The 25,037-nt window shown below is 37.3% G+C and overlaps 1 protein-coding gene across 4 annotated transcripts in view; it reads right to left on the reverse strand.

Annotated features, from left to right (window-relative positions):
• Positions 1-1,031: 1,031 nt before the first annotated feature.
• Positions 1,032-25,037, reverse strand: part of TOX (thymocyte selection associated high mobility group box) — a 216,780-nt gene continuing 192,774 nt past the window's right edge. For all 4 annotated transcript variants that reach the window (XM_014873073.2, XM_088175361.1, XM_088175350.1 and 1 more), the window contains 3 exons: positions 13,844-14,230; positions 4,843-4,994; positions 1,032-3,298 (listed from right to left, as the gene is read on the reverse strand). In XM_014873073.2, the coding sequence (XP_014728559.1) occupies positions 3,262-3,298; positions 4,843-4,994; positions 13,844-14,230 (576 nt within the window). In that variant the 3' untranslated portion in view covers positions 1,032-3,261. The remainder of the gene's footprint in view (positions 3,299-4,842; positions 4,995-13,843; positions 14,231-25,037) is intronic.

Below are 25,037 nucleotides of genomic sequence, written 5' to 3' on the forward strand. Positions count from 1 at the left end.
TTTGGCAGAGACACCACTGGAATCAGGAGCTGGTATTTGGTGAGAGAGGGAGAAGTGGGCATGAATATATTACATTTCCCTGTGAATGGCTGGGGCCCTCTATGAATACATTACTTGCTTACTGCCTGTGGATGAGTGTGAGGGGAAAATCCTATGGCAGGCCCATTTGAATTGGAATTTGGCTTCTTTGGTCAGAGGCAGCAGCTGGATGAGATTTCTGCTTGAACACATGTGAGTCTGGGGATAGAGAGACCAGGATATCTCCTGTCACCAGAACATGGCACACTGAGAGCAGCAGTAAAATCAAAAAGCTTTTCCTTTTTAAAACCTCTGCTTACCTTGTGCAAGCAGATGGGATTTACAACCTGCAGAGTGCATATGTTGCCAACTTTGCATTTTGTCCACCATGTTTTAAAAGTAATTTAAAAATACATTATTTTCAATGAATAGCAGACCATTTCCTTTGATTTCTATCACTCTGACAGATGTTTTTATCGTATTTGCTTGCTGTTGTTGTGTTGCTTCCATGTGCAGGTTGTTTAGTTCCTGTGTGCTTTCTCATTATTGTGGTTAGGACAGATGGCAACTTACAACCAGTGACTGGGGTGTCTGTGTTACCATGGTGCCTAAGGCACAGTGCTGAAGTGAAGGATGGGGCACATCTTCACCAGCTCCAGTGGAGTTTCACCTGCTTGCAGAAGGATGCCAAGCATTTATTGGCAATTTATATCTGTCAATACACACCCAAAACCAAACAGCAGACTGCACATGGCTGGCAACCATTTCTTTTTCTTGAGGTCAGACATGAAGAATTGACATTTATGGATTGAAGTTGGGTCTTTCTTTTGGAAAAAAATGGTTTCAATATACCCATGGCCAAAAACTGCTGTTCTTCCAGCACAGTTAGCTCTCATTTGAGCCTAACTCAGACACAGAACCACACTCAGAACACTGGATGGGTAAAGTGCAGCACAGCAATCACACCACAGGTTCCCCTGCTTATAGACTGAGAGACACCAACTAGCCAGAAGTTCATACAGAATAAGTATTTTATTCATGATGTATTTTTTTATTTACATTAAAGTTTTCTTGTATTTCGAACTCTGCTTGGATACCGAAATTAACAACTTTATGTGACTGCGCACCTGCTCTAAAAGAAATGAAGATAACACAGTTCTTTCCCAGAAAAGAAAAAGGAAAACTGCCTGTCAAAATCAAAGTTGATTTTTCTCATTCTCAGTAATTATCTTTTCTCTTTAGAATTAATATGAGTGGAAAATGTAGTTTACTATAATATAATAAATAGAAGACATTGGGTAATTAGTAGTGCTGGTATATTTCTAAAGTACTAAACAGACAAACAATAAACTGTGAATTTAATCACGAGTTCTCATACAGTTTCAAGACAGGAAAATTAGAGCTCTCAGCTACAGTCATTTGAGTAATCACATCTGATCTGCATTATTTATTAGTTATTACATGCCAAGTGATTCCAATTCTACATTGCCTGAAATCATTCAGAAGCAAGCATGCCTTTGTTTCTGTTTTGTTTTATAAAGAAAAACCAATGGCATTGACAAATGTGTATTCTATATGAATTGCTTCCTTTATTTCACGCAGAAAATACAAATCAGTGGTACTGTCTATGAATGGGACGGGCATCTGGGACAAAATCATCCAGAAATGTATTTTCAGAGCTATCCCTGATCCCAAACATTGATAAAATACCTTCTTTTGGATAATTTTATCCCTTTCCCTGTGGCTGTTGAACTTACCTTTAATTTTAGGATTTATTTCTGATATACTCTCTCAAATTCTGTAGGACTTTTGCATATATAATAAAATGGCTGAAGCATATTTGGTAATATTTCTTTTGGTAATATGTTTATTCCACTTGACAAATTAACAAAACATGGTGAAGTTTCAAGAAGCAGCGTTATGCAGTTTTATTCAGTTAGTTTTGTTGGTTCAAGTCTTAGTTTTGGGCAACTTCCTGCTACAATGCTTTAAAAAGGGAATTACTTAAAATACCTTTTTTTTTCTTTTCCATAACAACCAAAGAAATAGAGAAATAGTTCTTGGTTACCTTCATTTTCTGCCATTAAAGCAGGTTTGTTGTTATATTTGTCACTGTAAAAACTAAATAAAGTATTCACATCAATTGTGAACAATTTGTGCCAGCAAAAGTTAAAGCGTCAAAGAAACCTCTTTAAAATGCTAACAAATTTACTTACAAACACCTATATTTATTATTTCATAAATAGGCGCAACAGGTTCCATAAAAAAGATTAAATACAGACACAGTATGAAGAAACAATAATACATAGCCATATGTAGAGGTTATAATTTAGCTGTCTCCAATCTGTTTCTGCATCTAATAAAATATCAGGTAAGCATTTGGCAGTTTTATACATAAAGGACTTAAATGACGTTTACTAACCAGTACACATAAAGTGATTTTCTTTAAAAAAAAAGCATTTTTTAGGCAGTACAAAATAAATGTGTTTGCTCTTTATCAACATTAGTTTTTTCTCCTAAGTTTTTTTGTATTTATTTCATGAGATGAAGCCAATATTTTTAATTAATATAATTTGGGACTACTTTACTTTTTTTCTCCAAATACTTTGAAAATATAGACTATCAGTCAGTTGTTTAAAAATGAAGTAAAAATATGAATGTTTGCCAATTTTACCCTTATTGTGAAATCAATAAACTGGAATGAGCCAGTTTCAATTACAATTAGCTACAAAAACATTCACATTTTATACTCTAGGAGAGTGTAACATAGATGCTATTTACAAACTTGCTATGACTGCTACATCAAGCCATTTAAAAAGTCTTTAGTAGTTTCATATAAACACCCATTATGAAAAACCAATGGAAAATCCAGGACTTTTATCCGAGACATCTACAGTTGCTAAGGCAGTTACTACCGCAGCACTTCACAGCAAAAACCAACATAAAATCTGAATGGTCCAAGTTTCCTTCAGGGAAGAAGAAAAGCAATGTCCGTTAAAGGATCTCAGGGAAGGGGTGGAAAGGAGAAAGAAAGAGAAAAAATGGGGAGAAAAAAAAAGAAAAGGAAAGAAGCAAGACTATTTTTTCCAGAGTGGGTGACCCACAAGCTCAAATAGTCCTAAGTGCTTAGCAACTTGTATTTTCTAATAAAATGCAGAACTGCCTTGACTGCATAAAGCAATCCATGATGAAAAGACTTCCCTGCATTCCTCAGTGAAAGGAAAGGAGAGGTGTTTCAGATTTTCAGGTAAGGTAGAGTGCTTTGTCCCTCTGCATGCCCCTGTTCAAAGAGAAAAAGAACAAATGTGATTTTTTTTTTTAATATTTGAAAAATTTTTTGTTCTATTCTTCAAAAAAAAAAAAAATCAGCCCCACAATCCCACCGCATGTCATTAATTCCAAGCATATCACTGAAGTACAGCTGCATTGCTATGGTAATAATAAGAAAAAATCATAGTGACATATAGCAACCTGGAGACATCTGGCTTTAAAACTGCATAGGACTGGGAGATGGGTTTAAGCACTGGTTTGGGATAACCTGCACTAGTGGGCTGGCAGCCACTTTCCTTAGAGCCAGGAGAGCTTTGCTGCATGAACATGGGTGTCAGCCACTTACTAAGCCCCTGGCATATTTGATCTACTAGTACAGATATAGCCAAAATGTGTTGGGCTGGCAGCTTCAGGTAAGCACTTGCAAGGGGACAGCAGAAGCTTAGCAAAGATAGTTTAAGGTCGTGCACATGGATTTACAAGGGCTTCTCTACACAGAATGGGCCTGCAGCACATGTTAAGACATGGTGGTAGAGCACAGAAGCAAAACTGTTCTACTGAGCAAGTGGGCAAATCATGGGGCAGCAGTGATAGGTATAGGAAAGAGTGATGTTGCTGTTCAGACTAAAGTCTGCCTAGTGTCAGCAGGTTGTAGCAAAGGTGTTATTCCCAACTAGTAGCCAGAATAAGATTTTTATTCAGTTCTAGTTTGAGTTCTAGAAGCAATTAAAACAATAAGGCAAGTGAAATTCTCAGTTTAAGTAAATGTAATGGATGAAATTGGTCTTTAGTTCTGCTTTTTGTTCATTTGTCTGGGTTAGATTTGGCACTTTGGGAGCAACCAAGAGCTTTTATCTGCCATTGCCTTGGGGATTCAGGCTAAGTCAAGGGGAGGTCAGGCTGGTGGGCATGTTCAAAAGCACAACATCTATAATTTAAAACTCAAAGGATACCTTCTGTTCAGTGTTAAATGTTTCCAGGCAGTTCCTGGCACAGTAACATGGCTCCACAAAACCATGCTGCCAGAAGTTGAAGGTTCAAAGGGGTTACTAACCTTATGCTGAGGACACAGGGCTCCTACAGGTATGGTGTTTTGTTTCTGGTTACAACCATGTGTTCTTCATGCCATTCTCTTCCCTGTATCAGCCCTGCTTCTCACTGATGTGGTTTTTCATGACCCAAGTTAGTTATTGTCATGACCCAGACTAAAAAATAGTTCACGTCATCTGCCTCTCATTGAGACATAGTGATCTTAAAACTTCTTTCTTACTCCTTCTCCTTAAGATTTCAGTTCTGATCTTATATGGAATGTAAGTTCTTTGAGACCTAGAAAGTGTATGTGCTGTGATAAGGTGACAACAGTGTCTAATAAATGTATGTGTTGAGCACTTGCTCTCCCACAGCAGATTAACTGCTGAATAAATATATGGCCGTCACAGATACACTTCAGAAACATTGTAGGGAAACGGGCAAAAATGCTGTTCCCAAATTCTCTATCATATACTTATGTCATGAATGTTGCTCAACACAAGGTGGCATTCACTGGCTGCTTACCCATTACTGCAGTAGTCATTATTCCAGTCCACAGTCTGTGCTGGAGGATTTCTGCACCCTGAACGAACATACTCCATTGCTTGGGTAACAACTTGTGCAGCTGTTGATGTTGGATTGATGATATTCTGATAATCAGGCTGAAGAGTAAATCCCTAGAGGAGAAAACAAGTACATTACAAAGTATGGAAAGAAGGTAACAGGTTGGGTGCATTATAAAAAGTAAAAATGCAGAGTGTACTGTGAAATGGTAGAGAATACTTCTTTTCCAGGTGTGATTTTGTTTATAAAACCTAAAATAGGCAAAAATGCTTTCTAAAGCATTTAGAAAGCATTAGGTAGGTGCTTTCTAAATTTTAAAATCTTTCTTTGGTTTGAGAAATGAAACACTGCCAAAGCGTTGTTCACTGTTACACAGAGATGGAACTAAAGGAGACAGAGCAGAAACAATTCAAAACCAAGAGAACAACTCAATCAGCACTGGGACAAAAAGGTCTGTTTGCTCCTTAGAGCTTCCATTTAGATTAAATGTAAGCATACACACTAGTCACTAATTCCCAGAATATGCAACAGAATCTTTTTGAAGGATGTAGGCAGCAGGTGGCTGACTGTTTTATTAGACTACACCTATTCACGTATTGTTCTCAAAACCCTTTTTCTTCATTCAGTCACAAAGGGGCCATCTGCTGCTTCTTTTATTTGCACTTCTCTCTCAACTAAACGGAAATTCAACCAAAGCTTTTTAACAGTTGTTGGACTAATGTAGTGAAAGTAGCACAGAATAACTTGCTTTTGAAACCAAGGAGACGAGAAAAAAAAAGTGGAAGTTACAAAGAGACATCTAACCTGCTCCCTGAATTTTCTGTCATATGGAAAGTCATAATAATTTTTAGCTCTTTTGATATATTCTGATGTTTAAATATTGTGTTTCAAACCCAGGAGAACAATAGAAATTTCAAGGCTAGTGCACCCTGTACATCGTGTTCCTGTAAAGTAGGAAAAGCTACACTGAGTAAAATCATGGGAATGTTGTATGAAAGCAATCGATGTCTGCTGAAAAAAACCGGACCAAACACCTTCCTGGGGCAAGGGCATACAATTCCCAATCAAGTTAACTGAATGCATAGCTACTAAATCAGAAAAGGAACTTGCACCAAGATTCCTGGTTTGGAAACTCACTTCCAGCCAAAGCCTACATACAAAATAGATAGAATTAACTTTCACAGCTTTTAGGTAAGTTAGTGTTAGTGTATTGTGTGTGATTGCTTTTCTTTCACAGCCTTCATTAGGACAGGAATTTTGTGGACAGATTTTTTTCTTCAGGTTTAAGAAGGCAGCCACACTACCTTTTGTCAAGATAAAATGAATATTCTCAGCTTTCACTTGGCCCCCTTCATCCACAGAAATTACCTTCTTTCAAATGAAACATTACTTCCTTCTTCTCATCTCTCCTCCTTGGCTATTCCCTGAGGTCCTGCAGGTATTTTGCCCCACCTCTAATGTGCACTGCCACCTCACTCCACTCATCCTGATCATGGGCTTTAGTCTAGACCATAAATAACTGCAACTTTATTCCTTAATCTTTTCCATATGGAGAATACGCTGAGTAACACTTCAGTACCTTAAACACTCTTGGAAACCTCACTTTGTCCCTGTTGACTCAAAGAAACAGACTTTTAGTAGTGAGCAAGTTCACAGTTGAATTCTGCATCTAGTTGCCATGTTATTTATATAATGCCCTGCTAATGAGATTAAATAAAGCCTTCCCATGGTGGGTTTTACACCCATGGGGACTGTAATCCCCATGCTCTGTATGCTGCCTTTTCACCAAGCTCTGAACCTATGCAACAAGCTGCAGAGACAGCCCCCATGCCTACAACAGATCCAAAGGAAGCAGTAACTGAGCAGATTTCCCAAGGATTTTAATTGGAGTTTTGTGTAATTAGAAGGCAGAAAATTTGGGTTTGCATACCATTGTCATAATTTCCATACAAAACATCAACCATAAGGCCTTTCTAATTTAGCTGTAAGAGGAAAACAACCACAGAAAAACATCCTACCCTCAAGGCACTTAGATTTACCTTTGGTAGCAAATGCCCTGATCTAGCATATATACAAGAAAAACACTATATAGGGACAGTAAACAGTAGCAAAGCATGCAAGTGAGCAGGCACAGAGACTCAAGTACTCATAAAATCATCGAATGGTTTGGGTTGGAAGGGGCCTTAAAGATCATCTTGTTCCAGCCCCCTGCTGAGGGCAGGGACACCTTCCACTAAACCAGGTTGCTCATAGGTCCATCCAACCTGGCCTTGAACACTTCCAGGGAGAAGAAGCATCCACAAACTCTGGACAACACTCATTCAGGAAGGAGATAGTTCCTCCAAATCTGAGGAAGAGACCACCATCCATTCCATTTCTTCTGGAATTAGGATAAATAAATAGCTTAGATGGCAGAGAACGGTCCTGTGTTTTAACTCAGAAACTGGGTTCGGATGCATTCTCATATTTTTTTCAGGCTTTCTGTGTGACCACAGCCAAATTGCTTTGGCTGTCTTCCAGCAAAGCATGTGTGCACATGTGTTTGGACTGAATTGGTACCTCTCATGTTAAGGTTGGGGCTGCAGAGCCAAATTTAATTGTTCTACCTGCAAAATAAGGCATAACAACACTTGCATCTCGTACCTGGCAAGTCTATTTAGTTTATGGCTGCCTGGGACTGGGGGCTGTTTCTTGGGGCACACTCAGGTGATAAGTGCTAACGTGGTGCAGGGGTATCTGAGCCAGGCTCCAGTCCCAGAAGGGTCTCAGTGGTCCCTGTGGGGGATTGAGGGCTAGCAGAACCAGAACACCTGCACTGTGATGGAAAGCATGCTTGTTAAAGCAAAGTCATTTAAACAACCTCAATTCAGTATGAAGGACTGATAAAGTATGGTACTGTTTAAGATGCAAACAATAATTACTTCAGCCTTTTCATCAACGGGAAAAGCTCTGAAAATATAGATTTGTACAACAGAGAGAAACAGTCTTGTACCAGACTTGTGGTAAATATGTGGGTATTACTCATGTAAGCCCTTTACAAACAATGATGAAATAAAAAGTGCTCAGAAAATAAGTGCTTCGAGGTCTAATTAAACAATGCTGAATGTTTTTGCATTGTAATGCTCAAGAGAAAATCACCAACTGTTTTGCAACATGCCTAGAATTTTAAATTTCATTTTCTTGTCCCAGATTGAAATAAAAATAGGGAACTTGATAAAGATTAATTCGATGTCAGGAGGGACATTTGCTCTTTAATTAGATTTCTGTAGCCCTAGCAGTTTCGTTGTGCCACTGTAGCAAGTCCTAAAAAGCCTGCAGCAGAACTAAAGAGTGATCCTCATCTCCACACTTTACTAGGAACTAATTTCATTTCCTGCCTGTCTGGAGAGGTATTTTCAACAGGCATCAATGTTTTTGTCTTCACAACTGATTTATTCATCAATCTCAATGTGATATTTTAAACCTTTAAATTACATCCAAATCCTAAAGCATCTGTTTATTACACAAGGAAATTGAAAATCTGTCTGTGTGATATCATACAAAGATTTTTCCTTAAGGTTATAAAGGGAGTTGACAGATATTAATGATTTTTTTTCTCTTGACCTCATTCGAAGACAAAGCTTAACAAAAAAGAAGAAGAAATCTGGACAAATACAGCAGGTTCCTGAATTTGCTGGTATATAAAATATATACCAGAGAAAATGAGGTTATTATTTTTGGCAAGCTATGCAATCATTTTGCTGTATACATTTATTTTCTAAAGGAAAAGAAATACCTAAAAGTAGACTGAAACGAGTTATTATTATTATTATAAAAAAAAAAAGTGACATACATTAATCTTCTGGTCCTTTTTTAATGCATATGTACTTGCAGCCATGGTTACTAGACGTTAAGAAACTAGTTTTGCTTCCTCTACTTGTGAACTGAAATGGGACAGAGGTGGACATGGGACTCACCATCCCATGCAATGCTTGGGTGAAGGATTTTGAGCAGGGAAGGTGATGATTCCAGTAGGGCTACTTAAAAGGGTTCCTTAACAAGATCTGGGTGTATTAAGGAGGGAGTGAATCCTCAGTCTCATCACTCTTCACACCACAGAGCACAGCGAACAGGCTGAATAGAGGGGAATGTTCAGAAAGAGGCACAAATGTTCGTGTGAGTAGAGAAAGAATGACATTGCAAGTGGAAACAGGCTGCAGCTTCAGCTGCTGTTTCAGCCTGAACTTTGGAGAAATTGTGCTGATTTGAATAACAAGGGTTAATAAACCAAGGCCAACTGAGTAAAAATTAAACATCATGTCAAACCTAAGAAATAGACTGGAGAGAAACAACCCTGTATCAGTTAAAAAATTATACAATGATAAGACGCTCATATGAGCATTTAATGAAAGAAAAAATCACATTCTTCAAATCTACTGTGAGTCTACCTATGTGTCAGTGGTGGATAAAAGAAAAACTATGGCAGAGTGGATTTTGAGTTTGAAAAGTAAAACTTTAACATGTCTCCTGTTAATGATATTTAAGAAAAATATAATGAATTTCAGACTTAGAAGCTAAAGAAAATAAAAATCAGGATCGAATTTAAACCTAAGTATGATAATAGAACTAATGGTCATTTTTCTAATAGTTTAGAGGATTATGACTGTAAACAAGCACCCCAAAAGTCTACAGTAGTGACCCTTTAAAAAATTTATTCATTAACTGTTGGAGCAGAAGAGAAAAAAGACAAAATTATCTACTTCCAAGAAGTTACAATTTAGATAACTCAAAATAAATTATTTAAAATAAATTTTAAAATAATTACTAATGTTAGGCTTATGACCAAAATGCTAATATCAAAATTTTACATTGCATTTCAGAACAATTTGGATGCATTGTATCAGCTGCATACTCCACAAATTTAATTGATTTAAAAAATAACAGAAACTGTGCAGTCGCTGGGGATTTTTGGCTACCAATACTTCTGATTTTCTTGATGTTCTGTAGTTTTTGTGTATCCTCAAAGGAGACTGCCCTTGTCCAGCTGGCAGTCACTCTTGATTTGGCAGGCGTACACGTGCAGGCAAGGAGTGCTGGATATGGAGAAGGACACGCTGTTCCCTGTAGAGCTGATGAAGATCAGCTCATTGTCCTGGAAGCAGTAGGAACAGAACTCTCTCCCCAGGTCAGCACTTCTTATCAGTCCCCCCTCAAAGTTTGCATAGAAGAGTTTGTGAATTTCACGCACAATGGTTTTTGGAGAACTGTGTTCCTGCCTGCCAAGACTGAAATCTGGATCTCTGTGTGGTTTTTTCTTGGAGTTGGCAGTCCTTCAGACATACTACAAGATGGCCTTTGATATGAAACTGTCCTCCTTTTCTTGGAGAAAATGACTGACCAAATGTCACAGAGCCAGAGTTCAAGCAGGGGATCTGTTAAGAGCAAGGATTCGCAGAGCCTGCTACTGTTGAGTGCCACACTAGTGAGCCATGAACTATTTCAAAGAGGGATGGTTGGAAAAAAAAGGGGGAAAAAAAAGGAAAAAGAGAGCCCACAATTGATGATTTCTACTTCCAACATGCCTCCAGCACAGTCTACAATGAAGGTGCCCAGCTAGGTGAGCACTCCAACACCTGCAGTAGAAGACTGCTAGGACTGCTAGGAAGCTGTTGGCAGACTTATTCTTCTCTTGCCTATTAAGCTCCATGTTGCAGCGTGACATGACAAAATTTGCCTTTTTTTTCTTGTAGTGTATTAGTCAATTTAGCATGAGTAGTGCTAAGGCTTCCAAAGAGGAAAATGACTCCTGTTGCAAGTGACTCCCTTGGGAGTGGTATGTTAACTGGTTTCTGTTCTTGCTGCTTTCATGAGTCTTTGGAAAGGCTTATGGTGGCCATATCTAAGCATGGAGGAAATAAAACAACTTGAGGGAAGAGGAAGTGAAAAAAAGTTGGCTTAAAGGCAGCTATTGCTCTGCTTTATCAGAATTCATATTTCCCATTCTTCTTGGCTGTCTTTTTATGCAGGAGAGTGCTCTACACAGTGTTGTTTGGGACTGAACATCACATCCAGACCTCCCCTTCCCTCCTCACCACAGGTCAGACAGAGTGTGGTGCCTCCTTTTTCTCCTTACTGCTGTTGGCTCTGAGCTGCTCCATTTTTCTCCCAGTAGATCTTTTCCTATTTAACAAGCTCTGTGATCACCAGAGTGTTTGCTCTATTTCAACCAGAAGGGAGAGCAAAGTCCTTTGACAACTGAGTCAGAAAGAGGCCTTTACTTTCAGGTTGTAGTCTCTTGACTTTTTGTTATTTGCTTCCTGGTGACCAACCTGTCTTATATATTCTAACACAGTATGACATCCTGGTGTTGTGTTTTCTATCATTTCTTGACTAAAGGGTCATACCTAAGAAATTGAGCAGAATACCATTGTTGTGTTCTGTCATGGCAAATCATGGTGTTGTTAGTACACCTCTAGCCCTAAAATGTAATATACATTTTGCTATATTTAAATTCAGTTCACAAGCTCTATAAGCTGTTGTATGCTAAAAAAAACCCCAAACAAATATTCCAAAGTGAAATGACATAGATTTTCCAGCTGCATTACACTCAAAAGCTGCATCACTGGAAAGCAAAAGCAGGGTGCAAGAAATATAAATCAGCTTGTAGATATTACAGAGTGAATGAAGACACATGCAGATTGGCAATGCAGCATTTCAACAAGTAACAAGCACCTTGAGTGAAACAAATATCTCACCACGGTATCTTCATTAAAAGCATCAGCCTTTCTGACTAAGGAATATGAGTTGGTAAAAAGCATTTAACATATAATTTTGTGAGTTTAACAGGAACACAGAGGTACAGCATTTTTACTTAACTGCAATTGTCTTTAGTTAAAAAACCTCATCATGATAAAGGTCTACATTCTGACTTCTAGAGACCTGTTTTCTACAACCAAGTGTCCTGTATTTTTTCTTGAGCTAGAAACAAGTCAACTGCGTGCCACATATCTCACAGATGACTGAACGTACTTCCAAAGCGTGGATGCACACACCTTATGCTACAAGCTTGCAACTTGGCAAAATAAAACATTAGCGGATTCATACTGAATTACCTTTTCTTTGGTAGAGAGTTTAGAGCAATGCCTAAGTGTTATTCATAGAAAAATTATATTTTATGTATAAATATGAAAGTATCTAACATCTGCATTACACCTTTTGCTAGCACAAGCTGTACTATTAATTCACTAAATAGAGACAGATTTTCAAATCTATTCAGTAAATTATGCCTAAAAATTCTGGAAAAGACATAAGGAGTTCTGCATTGGACAGGTAATATATAAGTGACACCGAAGTTGGCAAACAATCTGAACTTGGAAGAATGAATCACTGTGCAATAAAAAGTCTTTGAAATATAGCTATAGGATCTCAACAGATTGCTGTCACAGACATAATTTTTCATGTTTGGTAAATGAACTAGAGTATTGCTTTGTCTCTCACTGCTCTGAGCCTTCAGATTCACCCAGGATTCCTCCAGGCTTAGGATCTCCAGACAGACTCTCCTGGCTCACCTGCCTAGGACTTCCTCTAGTTAATTCCAGCTGCCCAGCCTTGGGGTCAAGTCCTGAGTTTCTCTGAGACTTGAGCACGGCTCCCCTGTAATAATCACACTAACTGCAGGAAAACCTCCATGAGTACATGACTCCACATATGTGTGGTCATAAGTCTGTTGAGTCTGTTTTCTCTGATAGTGAAAAATTAACTGGACTAGGAAAAAGATGTGAATATTTTACAAGTTTTCCTTCCTGATTATTCCAAATCACTCCTGAGACTAAGATCAAAGTCTCTGAATAAATCCAAATCATCCTGAGCATTCCTTGATTTATCTTCTGAACAAATAAGTTTATCAGTCTAGTTTGTTTTCAACTCTTTTGGGGTTTTTTTCTTCTTTGGAAAATTTCTTTCCCTGTTAAATTGTTCTCCCAGCAAGAAGCTATGGTTTGTGTTCAAGTATTCCCAACTGTAAAGATCAATCTTGAGATGAAACATTTCTGGCTTGGAAAGTAGATGCAAATGCCTTGTTAGCAAAGGTGAATTTAAAGGAGAAATTTAAAACATGAAGCAAGTTCATGACTATGTATTATCAGCCAGGACTGACAAGTTTTGTGTAGAAAAATTTTGTAGATTCTTGCAATTCCATTCACTAATTTTTCATTTTAATTCCACTTTGCAAAGTAAGATATTATTATTGATAGTCAGATTTCATACAATACCAAAAGAAATTTTCTGTCATGAAATCAACAGTTTATATGTTCTCTTTATATTCCTCTGTAAGCCTGGAAGGCACAATACCATGGATGGTCTGCATTAACTCAGAACTCTTAGGAAATATATTGAGAATCAACTATCTAAAACATTCAGAGTCAGAAAAAAAAACAAACAAAAACCCACCATGTTGGGATGATGGACACAGCCCATTTATTTCCAGTAAAAAGAAGGAAAATGAAGTTAAGAATGTGGCATAATGTAACACACTCGTGTTCTCTTAATCTAGCATGTTCAACACAACCTGGGCTGCTTTGTTTCCTCTGACAGTTCCACATCACAGTCAGCACAAGAATAACAGCATAAGCTGCAATCGTGTATTTTTCTAGACATGCCTGCCTTTTGTTTGTGAAGTGTGACTCCTGAAAGTTTTGCATTTCACTGTTTCAGGGTAGTCAAAGATTTGCAGATGGATCTATGGACAATGATGGACATTATTGCTGGCACAAACACTTCTACTGCAGTTTTCCATCATCTAGTTAGACTCATTCATTTGCTCTTGCCTTTGAAAGACTAAGCCCATACTACCATGGTCTTGGAACCTGCAAAATTAAAGCCAATCTAAATCTCTCTCACTATGCCAGCTTCTGGATGACTCCCCCCGCTACACCCTCCCCAAAAATAACACAGTTCCCCAGAGAACTGAAAAGCTCCAACTTACTTGCTGCATTGTAGGTGAGTGTAGAGCAGGCTGGACCTGCATTGGTAGCTGGTTTCCCATGGACTGCTGCATTGGGATGGGCTGGTGCTGCTGGATGTTGAGATGCTGGTGCAGAGGGGGGCTGATCTGAAGAGGTGGCGGTGGGGACACAGCCATGTTTGCTATGGAAACAGTCACTGGCATTTGGTTGTTGGGCTTGGGCGCTATGTTCCTGGGGATATTGGCATGCATGGCAGTGATGTGAGGATTCATTCCTGGTTGTTGGTGGTAGTGGGAGCTGAGGTACAGTGCAGAGTGAGCCTGGGCAGGCCCATGAAACACTGACTGCTTTGAATTCATCATCTGAGGTTGTGGGGAGGCTTTGACATCAACAGGTTCGCTGTAGCTCTGTTGGGGAAAACAAAAATCAGAAAATACTTAGAAGCTACCAAATACGGCTGTTCTACCCCTTAAGTCCCTGTTTAAGAGCCACACCATAGGCAAACAATTATCTGGACCATCAAATTTTCCTTGAAATGGAGTTTGGTTATTACTCTATAAAAATAATTAATCCTTTTCACCTTACACTTTTGCCTTCAACATCATAAAAAAGTAATTTAGGTCCTTTGTTTCCTGGTTTAGCCTGGCATTTTCTTTTTCCAAACTTGGAACTGCCATCACTGATCTAATATCTTACACAACCAAGAAAACCAATCCTGACACATTTTTTCACATAAGCAGCCACTATTATTGTCCTCAGATTTCATGGCCTAGTTGAAAGGAGAATTAGGAGGGTGAGTTACAGCAAAACTCTGTGCTGATTTTTGACATGTCTTGTTTTCCCATCTGCAAACCATGGAAAATATTTTCAAGGTCTTTTACCATAGATATTGATATTGCTAATAATTATTTATCAGTTAACATGATGAAGAGGCTAAACCCCATCCTCAGCTGTCTGCTGCATGGAACAAACACGCTAGTTGCTGTGCCCAATGCCTTTATTTTGAAATATTTTCTGTTGGAATGCTATCCATGCCATCAAATATATTACATAGGCCACACAGTAGGAGAAATAGGAATACTCTTTTAGCAAAACATACTTTATTAATCTAATTCATAAGGCTCTGAAAATTCTGTTTAAAACTTATGGCTATATAAATGTTAGTCTGCATTAGATACAGGGAAGTTATCTTTAGTCTAAAGCTAGAAGAATACTGCATAGAATTTGAGAAACTGCAGTTTTCAGAAATATTATGGTCTGGCCCGATTTCTTAGAGTTACTAATAATAAAAGGTTTCCATTAATGAATAAGAATTTTAATAATATTTTTTGTTCTAATATTTATTACTTGCTACATTTGATTAAACTCAATTTGCTCAATTGTTTTTCATATATTTATTTTCTTAGATATCCAGAGTGCTAACTGTGTGCTCAAATAAATGATTAAAAAAAAAGAATTAACTCACATATGCTTATAGGTGGGAATCATAATTTGAAGTTAAGTCATACTGGGATTAATACTCAGTGAAAAGTGAAACATGCTGGAAAAAAATGGCAGAAATGTCCCTCTGGAGAAAGTCGCTTTGTCAAAACAAGGCTGAAAGACGAATACACACCCTTATTCTGTGATCTCCGTGTCATGTTTGCTCAGATTACAAGTCAGAGTAAGTTTCATGTTACTCTCAGCACTCCAGGGTCGGTGAAGTCTATTTGTATTCTTTCTGAAGGATGCACCTTCACCAACAAACCGTTGACATGAGCGTGACTGAAATTGCTTCATTATATGTGATGATAAAGATGAGAATGATAACTTCCTTTTCCTTATGTGTAACTGCAGTCCCATTAGCAAAAACCCCTTTGTTTTCTCCAGTAAATGAAGGAAAATTAAATGAATATGAAAAGATTAATGCAAATCTCTGTCTCTGTGGATCTGCCTAGCTCTGCTCTCATGTGTGTGTACAAGTGTGCAATATGTATTATGTGCATGTCTGCAGGATTCAGATGCAGACATAAAAGCCTGAAAGCAGCTGAAATATCTGCTATTATTTGGCTATTATTTTTTAAACACTGAATTAATGTTCATGAAAACATGGGAAGAATTTTCCCCCCCTCTTCCCAGTTGTATTTTTAGAACACTCTAGTGAGTGTAGAAGCAACGACTGACAGGTTTGCTGAAATTTCAGCAATTCAGAAGGTTTTCTAATTAGCAGCATGGTCAGGAGACTCCTCTTGGGTGTCCCATGCTTATTACACATTAGAGGAGGTGCAGGCTGTTTTCTTTCTTGAGAGACCTGGAAGTTTTACTTGGAGCATAGTCCCTTCATGGAAACAGCTTGTCTTTCCATGATGTAGCTGGCAGGCTCTGTGTGGTGCAAGCAGGGATAATTGCTCCTGAAGTGTCTAAGGGCAGATTGGCTAAACTAATCCTCCTGGTGAGGTGAGTGCTGCAAAAAGCCTTTGACATACTGATACACAATTCTGTTTCATTTGTAACTACAAAGATGCTGCCATACACCCCTTTAACAAAGATACAGGGAACCAATCTAATTACTGGACAATTCTGAATTCACACATAAATGATGGATGCATGGCCCAAACGGATAAAATTACAGACATAAAGGTAGTATAATTTGATATTTTAAATGCTGAATCATGTTAAGAGGAATTGCACAGTCTCTGGTCAGAGATGAATAACACTTGCTACATCTCTGAGGAAAGCTCTACAAAGTGATCCAAAGGGACAGTTTCAGTTGTCTCAAACTATGAATCAGCTTTTTGTATGTTTCACTACCTCTTGATCCAGTAAAGAGCACAACACTTCAGTTTAAGACCAAGTATTTTGCTGTAACTTAGGATGCTTGAAGTCTTACATGATCTGAAACCAAATTGTCCAATATCAGTGTAAAACATATCAATATTATCAGTTAGTGGAAACTTGATAAATGAACCCATTAAATGCCACTCTCCAGCATACTGTACTTTCAGCTTTTTTCTGCTGCTGGATCAGAAACACAGATTTTGTAAGTATTTGAAGCTAACAAAATTTGAAATATCAAGAATTTTGGCTTTGTGATGTCACTTTGCTGTGAAATAAACCAAGAAGCATGTATGAAACATAGGTCACACTATGATTTTGGGTCCAACTGCTGCTTTCACAGACTAAAATGGGCATTGCACTGGTGCAGTGCAGCATCAGACAGTTTTAGACAAGGACTTTTATTATGAGTAAAAATGGAAATTAAGAGAGAATGGATTTGACTGTCCAATATGGGTTTCAAATTCACAGTTATGTTCCCTACTTTGCAGGTTTGATTTCAGCCAATTTTCTCTTGACTTATCCAAGGAGAAGAGCACACAAATAATTTAAAAACCTCTCCCAAACCTCTACTTAATCCGCCCCAAACCAACACAGACAATTTACATCATTAATTTATAGGACGAAGATCTAGGATAAAATTCAGATATATGCAGTAGAGATCAAAATTACAAATCCATACACACAGGCCACCAAACACTGAAGCTTAGTAACTCCTAAATGCTATAAATTCTTCTACTAGACATATAGTGAGAGCACCTTCCACCACTACTAGCTGAAGAATGGTGGTGTAGACCCACCACTAGAGGGTGACAGAATATTATATTTAGTTAATGGTAGGTGGTGGTATTTTACACATACATTAGTGAACATACACTAGAGTGACAAATTAGTTTTTCCTAACAGTCCTTTATGCTCTTTGAGTGGCTTATACTTGTTCTGGCGGACAAGTTGAAGTCTTACTGTAAATCTTCACGTTCTTCACTGTCTAGAAGGATTTCCTATGGACCTGTCTCCTTCTAGCATCATCACCTAATACTTTTGTCTAAATTAAATTTTAAAAAAATCAGAAGGTGAAGACAAGGTAGGTAGGTAGGCCAAGGAAATGGAATGGTACAGAGAAAGTATGACTGCCTTTTGGGCACAACACAAATCCAATTCCCACCCCCTCCTCCCAAAGAATCTGTTGTTTTACTGAAACACGAAGAAAAAAACGAAAGAACATTTTGAAATCCCTACAGAAAGATAATGAAAGTAGAAGAGAAATAGGAAAAGGGAAGGAAAAAAGTAAGTACTACTGTAATTCTGATGATACAAGTATAATTATATTAACTAAAATTACTGGTGGTGCATGACCTTGGTCCACAAAATTATTTTATTTGCATAATATTTTTAAGAAAATGTGTGATGATACAGATGAGTGGTGTTCTTAAGAGAAAGTGTTCAGGGTTAATAATTTTGTACAAAGTTTGGAAAGTGCTGAATCAAGTTCTTTCCCATGATTTTCACCAAACTCATGACTTTACTTCCAATTTTAGTGCAAAGAGAGCTTTCCCATGCACCTCTATTCCCCTACTATGTGCCAAAACTCCTCATATGTTACTGACAAATTAAAGAATTAAATTAGGAATAAGAGGTTAAGCATTGCTCACTTATTTGTGCTGTTTTTTTCTGAAGGGAACCACCCTGGGACTAATGGTCATTCTTATCACACTGCATTCAGTTACAGGGAGTGTGTCTCTTCTTTAGAAGAAAGTGACATTTCCCTCATCCCATCTGACTCAGTCCTGTGGTTGAGAAATTATTTTTGTTAAATAATGCTCAATTTAGCTATGTTATAGAAAACTCCTGCTCAATTTAGCAGTCTTAAAAAAAAACAGCCTAGATGATGACATTTTGACATCTCCACAGCTCCCTTTGGGATGTAATTTGAAAACTTTGAAACACTTTGGAAGCTCCCACTTTAAACTCGTCCATGTATCTGTGTAACCAAACAGCTCTTGAACCATATACATGGATATTGATTCTCTTTCTAAATTGTGTCTGCCTTCTGACTACTGTTGGAGATTCTAATCCCATTTCTGTTGGAACATAAACATCTATATGGTTGAAAGTAAATCAAGGGCATGTACTCAAAAACAAGGCAGTACTCAAAGGGCCTGATCATTAGACTACTGAATTTATAGGAAAATCTATTATTAATTCAAACAGAATTTATATCACGGCCCAACAATAGTATTACTTAAGTATTAATGTCTAGATGTCCATTTCATATTTCAGAAAATCTAGGCAGGATCTGGCTAACAGAGGCTGAGAATCATTCCCAGTTGATGATCACTGCTTTTGACTTTGGACCCATAAGAAGTATACCTAGAATGTACAAGTGTCTATACTTATTTCCATTGTTAACGTGTTAATGCAGTTTTTGTTAGAAATGTTGCCAGCAAGTAGGACTACATAGCTGTAATCACACACGATGTGTATGGACATCTTTACCTTACATATTTTATACATTTCATATTCAGAATTCTTATTTACTATAGAATAGTGTGTGGGAATTAAATAGATTTTTACAATAATTTCACTCTAGTAAGCAGTGCTCAATTAATATTGCTTCTTGCAATGTAAAACTAAAAAGTCAGTGTTGCCTCAGAGAAATCAGAGGTGTTCTATTTACAGAGAAAAAAGGGGTTTTGTCTTGTTCTATTGATTTCAGAAAATTAATGATCAAAGCCTTTCAGTTGGAGCAATATAATTTCACTTGTTTACAGACGAGATATTATCAAAATGCTTCTTTATTAATAACACCAATTAAGCTCTCCTTTGTAGTAAAATATTCAGTAAATACATTCAGAGCATTCAGTAAATGTTCTTGGTACTACAGGACGCTTATGTGTCCTTTAAATATATGCTGAGAGACCTCCTCAAGGGCAAAGCGAGCCTTATGGCCAATATGCAAACAACAAACTGTGCAAGCAGCTTTACTTGTGAGCAAACACAATATATTCCAAATTCAGAATTTTTATATTTTTTTAACAAAGCCATAATGGTATAACACAGTTCTATTTTAAATGAAAACCAGGTGTTTCTCTTTAAATGAGAAATGGAGGTCTGGCATCCTCTCTCCACAGACTGGAACATGTATTATGTGAGTATTTCAAAGCCTGGAAAAGAGCTAAACCTAATTCAGGTTTTACATGAATATGTATAATAAACCTATGTAGTTGCCACACTGTCCCTTTTCATGACAGTGCCATGCTCACACCTAGTGACTGGTATCTGTCCTTGAGCCATACTGAGGAATTCAACAATTTTCGGACTCTGACCAGAATGAAGGTTACATTCAGGAAGCAGCAGTGATTATGTCAGATGGTACCAGAATGGTCCAAGCTGTACAGGCTGTGATCAAACTTAGGCAGGCCTGACTCAGCTTAAAAATGAGTTATCTTCAGTACTGTGACATTAAAGAGGCAGATAGAAGGAAATTGGCTGCATATTTATGCAGCTCCTACAAAGCTTACCTAAGCTTAAGTTTGCATCTGCTGTCTTTGCTGTCTCTTTGGTGGAAGGAGCATCTTGAATTGTTTATTCCCTCTCTCAGCTTTTCTGTGTTCACATAATCCTATCTGTTTGTAACATTTTTGACATTTTAGGTCACTTCCAACCCCAAGCCTGTCCTTGAGAAGAATCCCTTTTTCTAGCCTACATGGGCTCAGCCATTTTATTAATACCCCTGATGTTTATGAGAGAATGACTTCTCTCCTGCACTGCTTTCTCTTTCTGCTTAGCTCTTTAACTCCTATAGAGATCCCTCTGGTTTAACTCTATCCACTCCAGCAGAGAGCTCATATGCATATTTGCAGTGCAGCTGCCTTCCTACCTAAGTCACAAGAGGCTCTTAGCAAATGACGTTTCCTATTTTGTTAATTCCAGTCACCTATTGCAATAACAACATCTGGGACCCCAGAGAGTTCAGAAAGCTTTTTGACACATTCTTGATGTTTCAGAAACAAAGGAGTAAGCCATGGGTTGTCATCTATAATTAGTCAAGGTGGCTCAGAAGAACATCTTCAAATCTAAATATACATTTTGTCATCATCTGCAGGGGATTGTCATGGATTCATTTAGGATATGTAAGTAAAAATGGATGTTTTATGAATGTAACCTGGGTACATGTGATAAAGGATATGCAACTTTAATTTGATACAAGTGTTTTAATTCCCCAAATGGAAGCACTAGGCTAATAGTGAAATCTAGTTTTATTAACTCACTTCAAAAACACACAGAGTTCCTTTTCAAATCAAAATCTGGCTTCTATCAGATCAAGACTTTTCTGCCACTTTTTGGCAGAAATTATGTGAGAGCATCTCTCAGTTTTTGCTAAATATAAAGCATTACATGATTTAGCCTCAAATCAAATTCATGGCATTAGCTTAAATACATGCACTTTATTTTCAGCTGCAGTAGATCATTGGTTTTCCTGCTAGACAAAAAAAAAATTTTGGGCTTGTGTTATGATGAGATAAGACAATTCTTTTATAAATACATGTTTACTTAGCATATACTCTGATACATCACATATTTGCACATAAAGGATTTAATTTAAAATTCTTTGAAAATTTCTGACTACATCATAATAACTCCCGAAATAATGAAAGAATGAGGTATTGTAGAAGAATGAAGTACTTGCTTTGGAAGCTTTTCATCAAAGTTTTTTCCATCTAGCAATTCCAATGGGAAAAAGTAAAGCATGTATGTGTATGTCATCATTCTGGGATTGTTTTGTTATTACTTTAAGGGAAATATTGCCATATATTTAACATATATTAATATTATATTAATATTTAATAGCTAAAAAAAAAATCATGCATCAGACATAACTGTATTTTTTATTCATTATTTCTCTTATGCTTTCACTGAGAACAGCCTAACTGGTTTATGAAATTCCAAAAATGCCTGCATGGACTAAGGCTGGATACAATGCAGGAGAAGCTGTTCTCAGAAGCAGGTGCCTCTTTGCCAGCAGCAGGAGGGATGCTGCTCTCCTTGCATGCAAGAGCCAACTTGTTAAAGCACTGACCAGAAGACAAGACACTTTAGCCACTAATTCTTGTCAAGAGATATTAGGAATTTTATTCCCAAAAGAAATGTCCTAAACCCCAGCAGCTGCTTATTTCAGGAAGGAGTGAACCAGGATAGTGCCCCCCTACATCTGAAGCTTGGCCACTATGAAGCTATGCAGTTATAGAAAACAAATTGTGAAGAGAGCGCACCTGCACACACACATTTATTTAGGAGTTGGGAAATGAATTATCAGGGAGACCTAATATATCTTTTTGCTTTTTCATATGTTAAGCAAGTGCTCTCACCACATACGTATATGAAGTTGGAAACTAATACAAATTTTACCATTTTAGTTTTTGGTTATTTTTGAATTTTTCTCCTTTTTTCTTTTTTTTCTTTTTTCTTTTTTCTTTTTTTTTTTTTTAATCGTAGTCTCCATATTGTTTTTTTACAAATGGGTCAAATGTTTTCATCTATGTCCACTGCATTTTTAAGAGACTTGAATTCCTTAGGCTGATCATTTTTATTACAGCATAGGCAGTGTAACAGATACTTTGGATCTCCAGAACTCTCTGGTTACAAATTGCTGTGTTAATGGCATTAAGGCAATGCTAGCCTTACAAATATGACCTTTAGTTTTCTTTTGAATCACAATTGCAAGATGATGGACTAGGAAAAGCTAAGTCTGCCATATCTTTCAAGAAGCAATTTTACATGTCCAAAGGATTTGCACTGTCCACAAAACTGAAAAATGTCCAATGCATTTACTTCAAAGTCAAATGAGGACACCACCTTGCCTTAGATACAGCATCAGAGTTTTGAATATGCCTGAGTATTTTGAATTTGAATAATATTCCCCTTGCTGAGAGGTTTTAGCTTCAGCCATAGTTTCTAATATATATCTTCATGAAACTTGAAATTGTGTCACTACACAGAGAAAATTAAAGATTCATCTAGTCAAAAAGAATAAAACAAGGATGATAAATCTTTTTTGTACTAATGAAACAGATACAGTTGTACTGTTATAATTAACACACATATATGTATCACTTATATGCACATAAATATGCATGTTGAATACATAACATGTATATATTGTTTTATAAATATTCATAGATGAACATATGTAATATATTAAAGTATTTAAAATTTACCAATATATATCTGTATTAAATATATATATTTGAAAGATGAAGCAAAAACTCTAATGTCAGCCAGAAAAAAAGGCTGGTTAAGCTAGAAAAAGTGCTTGTTTTATGAAAAAAAGTAAAATTGCAATTCACAGCATTTTATGTAATGCTGTACAAATTACCAGATACCAGAGACTGCATTTCTGGACCTGAATAGTACTAAAAGTTGCAACTAAGGGCAAATATAAAGACACTTGTTTACAATGCAAAGGCTTAGTCAGTACTATAAGCAATATGGCAATCTGCATAGCAGAAGATATAGTGCTTTGTTATGTGTTTTTACTTTACCTATCAATTCCTACACACATGAACAACCTGAACAACACACCCATTAATTTCAACTAGTATAAAAAAGGAGAAAATACACGAAATATACTTATATATGAATGGTAATTAATGCATACCGACATATTTATATAATCACATATTTAGCTTATTTACTGGGTGGTAGCTTTACATGTTTTATAAAGACATCATGAAAGCATGTAAAAGTGTACTAGAGATGGGCTGGCAATCCTATTACCAAAGTTGCTGGTGACATGTCCACTCTTTTCAGCTATGACTTTGCCAAATAACACAGTCTGATATGATACACACTGTGGGTGTGTGTGACCTCTGTGTGTGAATGTGTGTGCCAAGCTCCAAACTGAACTGCTCAGCTTTCTAAACAATGACCTGGAAGGGGAGGGGGGAGGAAAGGAGGAGAGCCAAGAGAGGGGAGGAGAGAAAAAAAGCAGAGTAAAGGGGCAAGGAGATGAGTGTCTTGGAGAGGGCCACTCTCTCCACTTGATGCTCCACTTCCACCCCAGAGCTTGGAATGAACTCCAGTGTGTCTGAGTTCTATTATTCTGCTGGCAGGCAGAGGCTAGGAAGTGTCCTGGCAACAGGAGTTCTACCCTGTTTCTCTGTAATCTTCTACTTTGACTATTCTGGAATCTCAAATGGCCAAGATGGGTGCCATGAATTCAAGTCCAAGTCTGGACCACTGAGGTAGAACATGGCATATGTCCACTCCTTGCTTTTCAGAAAAGAGAAGATTTGCAAATAAATGCAGGGAAACATACACAAAGACTCTCATATGCTCACTAGTTTAAAAAACAGTAATACTTAATGAGAAAAGGTAGCAGAATCAGTGTCAAAAAGACAGGAAAGAGGAAAAGCAGCTGCTCTGGAAGGTGTGAGGCACCTGCTGTGCTGGACAGAGGGGACCTGAGCAGAACCCTTGCCTACTTGTGCCTGCCTCTTCCTGCAGACAGAGACCTCTAGGAGGGGATATGAAAGAATGTTTGATAATTGGATAACATTTACATAGCAAAAGCATGTCGTGATGGGATATGAAGCACAATTGAGCAGTCATTGGAGCTCTGCTATGAACATGAAGGGCTTGATTTTGTTCAAATTCTTTGAAAAACAGATGTTCCAAGGTGAATGCACAAAATTATTGAGAACCCGATTTCACAATTATTTGATTGCGTTTGAAAATATGGACAATATAAACTTCCTTCTCCCAAGCATTAGTGAGAATTTCTTTACACCAAAGCACTGTTGGGATGAGCAGCATAGAAAATTCTATAAAGCAGCAAGGTTAAACAACACGCAGTAAATATAACTCAGGAGGATTCAGGGTGAACACCCGATTATATGTGTGGGGTACCACAGAGTGAGGTACAAATCATAAAATATATATGTGAGCAAATCATTAATATATTAATAAGGATTTTTTGGAAAAAGTGTGTTACTTTTGGCATGTCTAAAGTTTTGATAATGAGGTCTTGGAATTTTAATAATACTGTCAAAAAGTAGTTTTTATGGATGGTAATGTAACAACATGAACCTAAAATACCACATTGACTCCAAATAATCTTAATTATGTATTATATATATTTTCTCATGCTTACAGGCTTGTCTAAAGACAACTAAAACAACTTTTCTGGTGCCATATAAATATTTGATAATGATAATGTAGAATATACTGATATTATATTACAAATGGTTATTTTACATCCTTATTCCAAAATGGATTTGCTTTAGTTACATGCCAGCTCTGTTAGATTCATTGAGTGTGTTCATGGGAATAAGCAATCAGTACTCAGCTTCATGAAGTTTATATTTTTATACTTTCCACACTAGAGGAAAACATTACATT

The sequence above is a fragment of the Sturnus vulgaris genome, chromosome 1 (assembly GCF_052056855.1).
Source record: "Sturnus vulgaris isolate bStuVul1 chromosome 1, bStuVul1.hap1, whole genome shotgun sequence".
NCBI classification, from domain to species: domain Eukaryota; kingdom Metazoa; phylum Chordata; class Aves; order Passeriformes; family Sturnidae; genus Sturnus; species Sturnus vulgaris.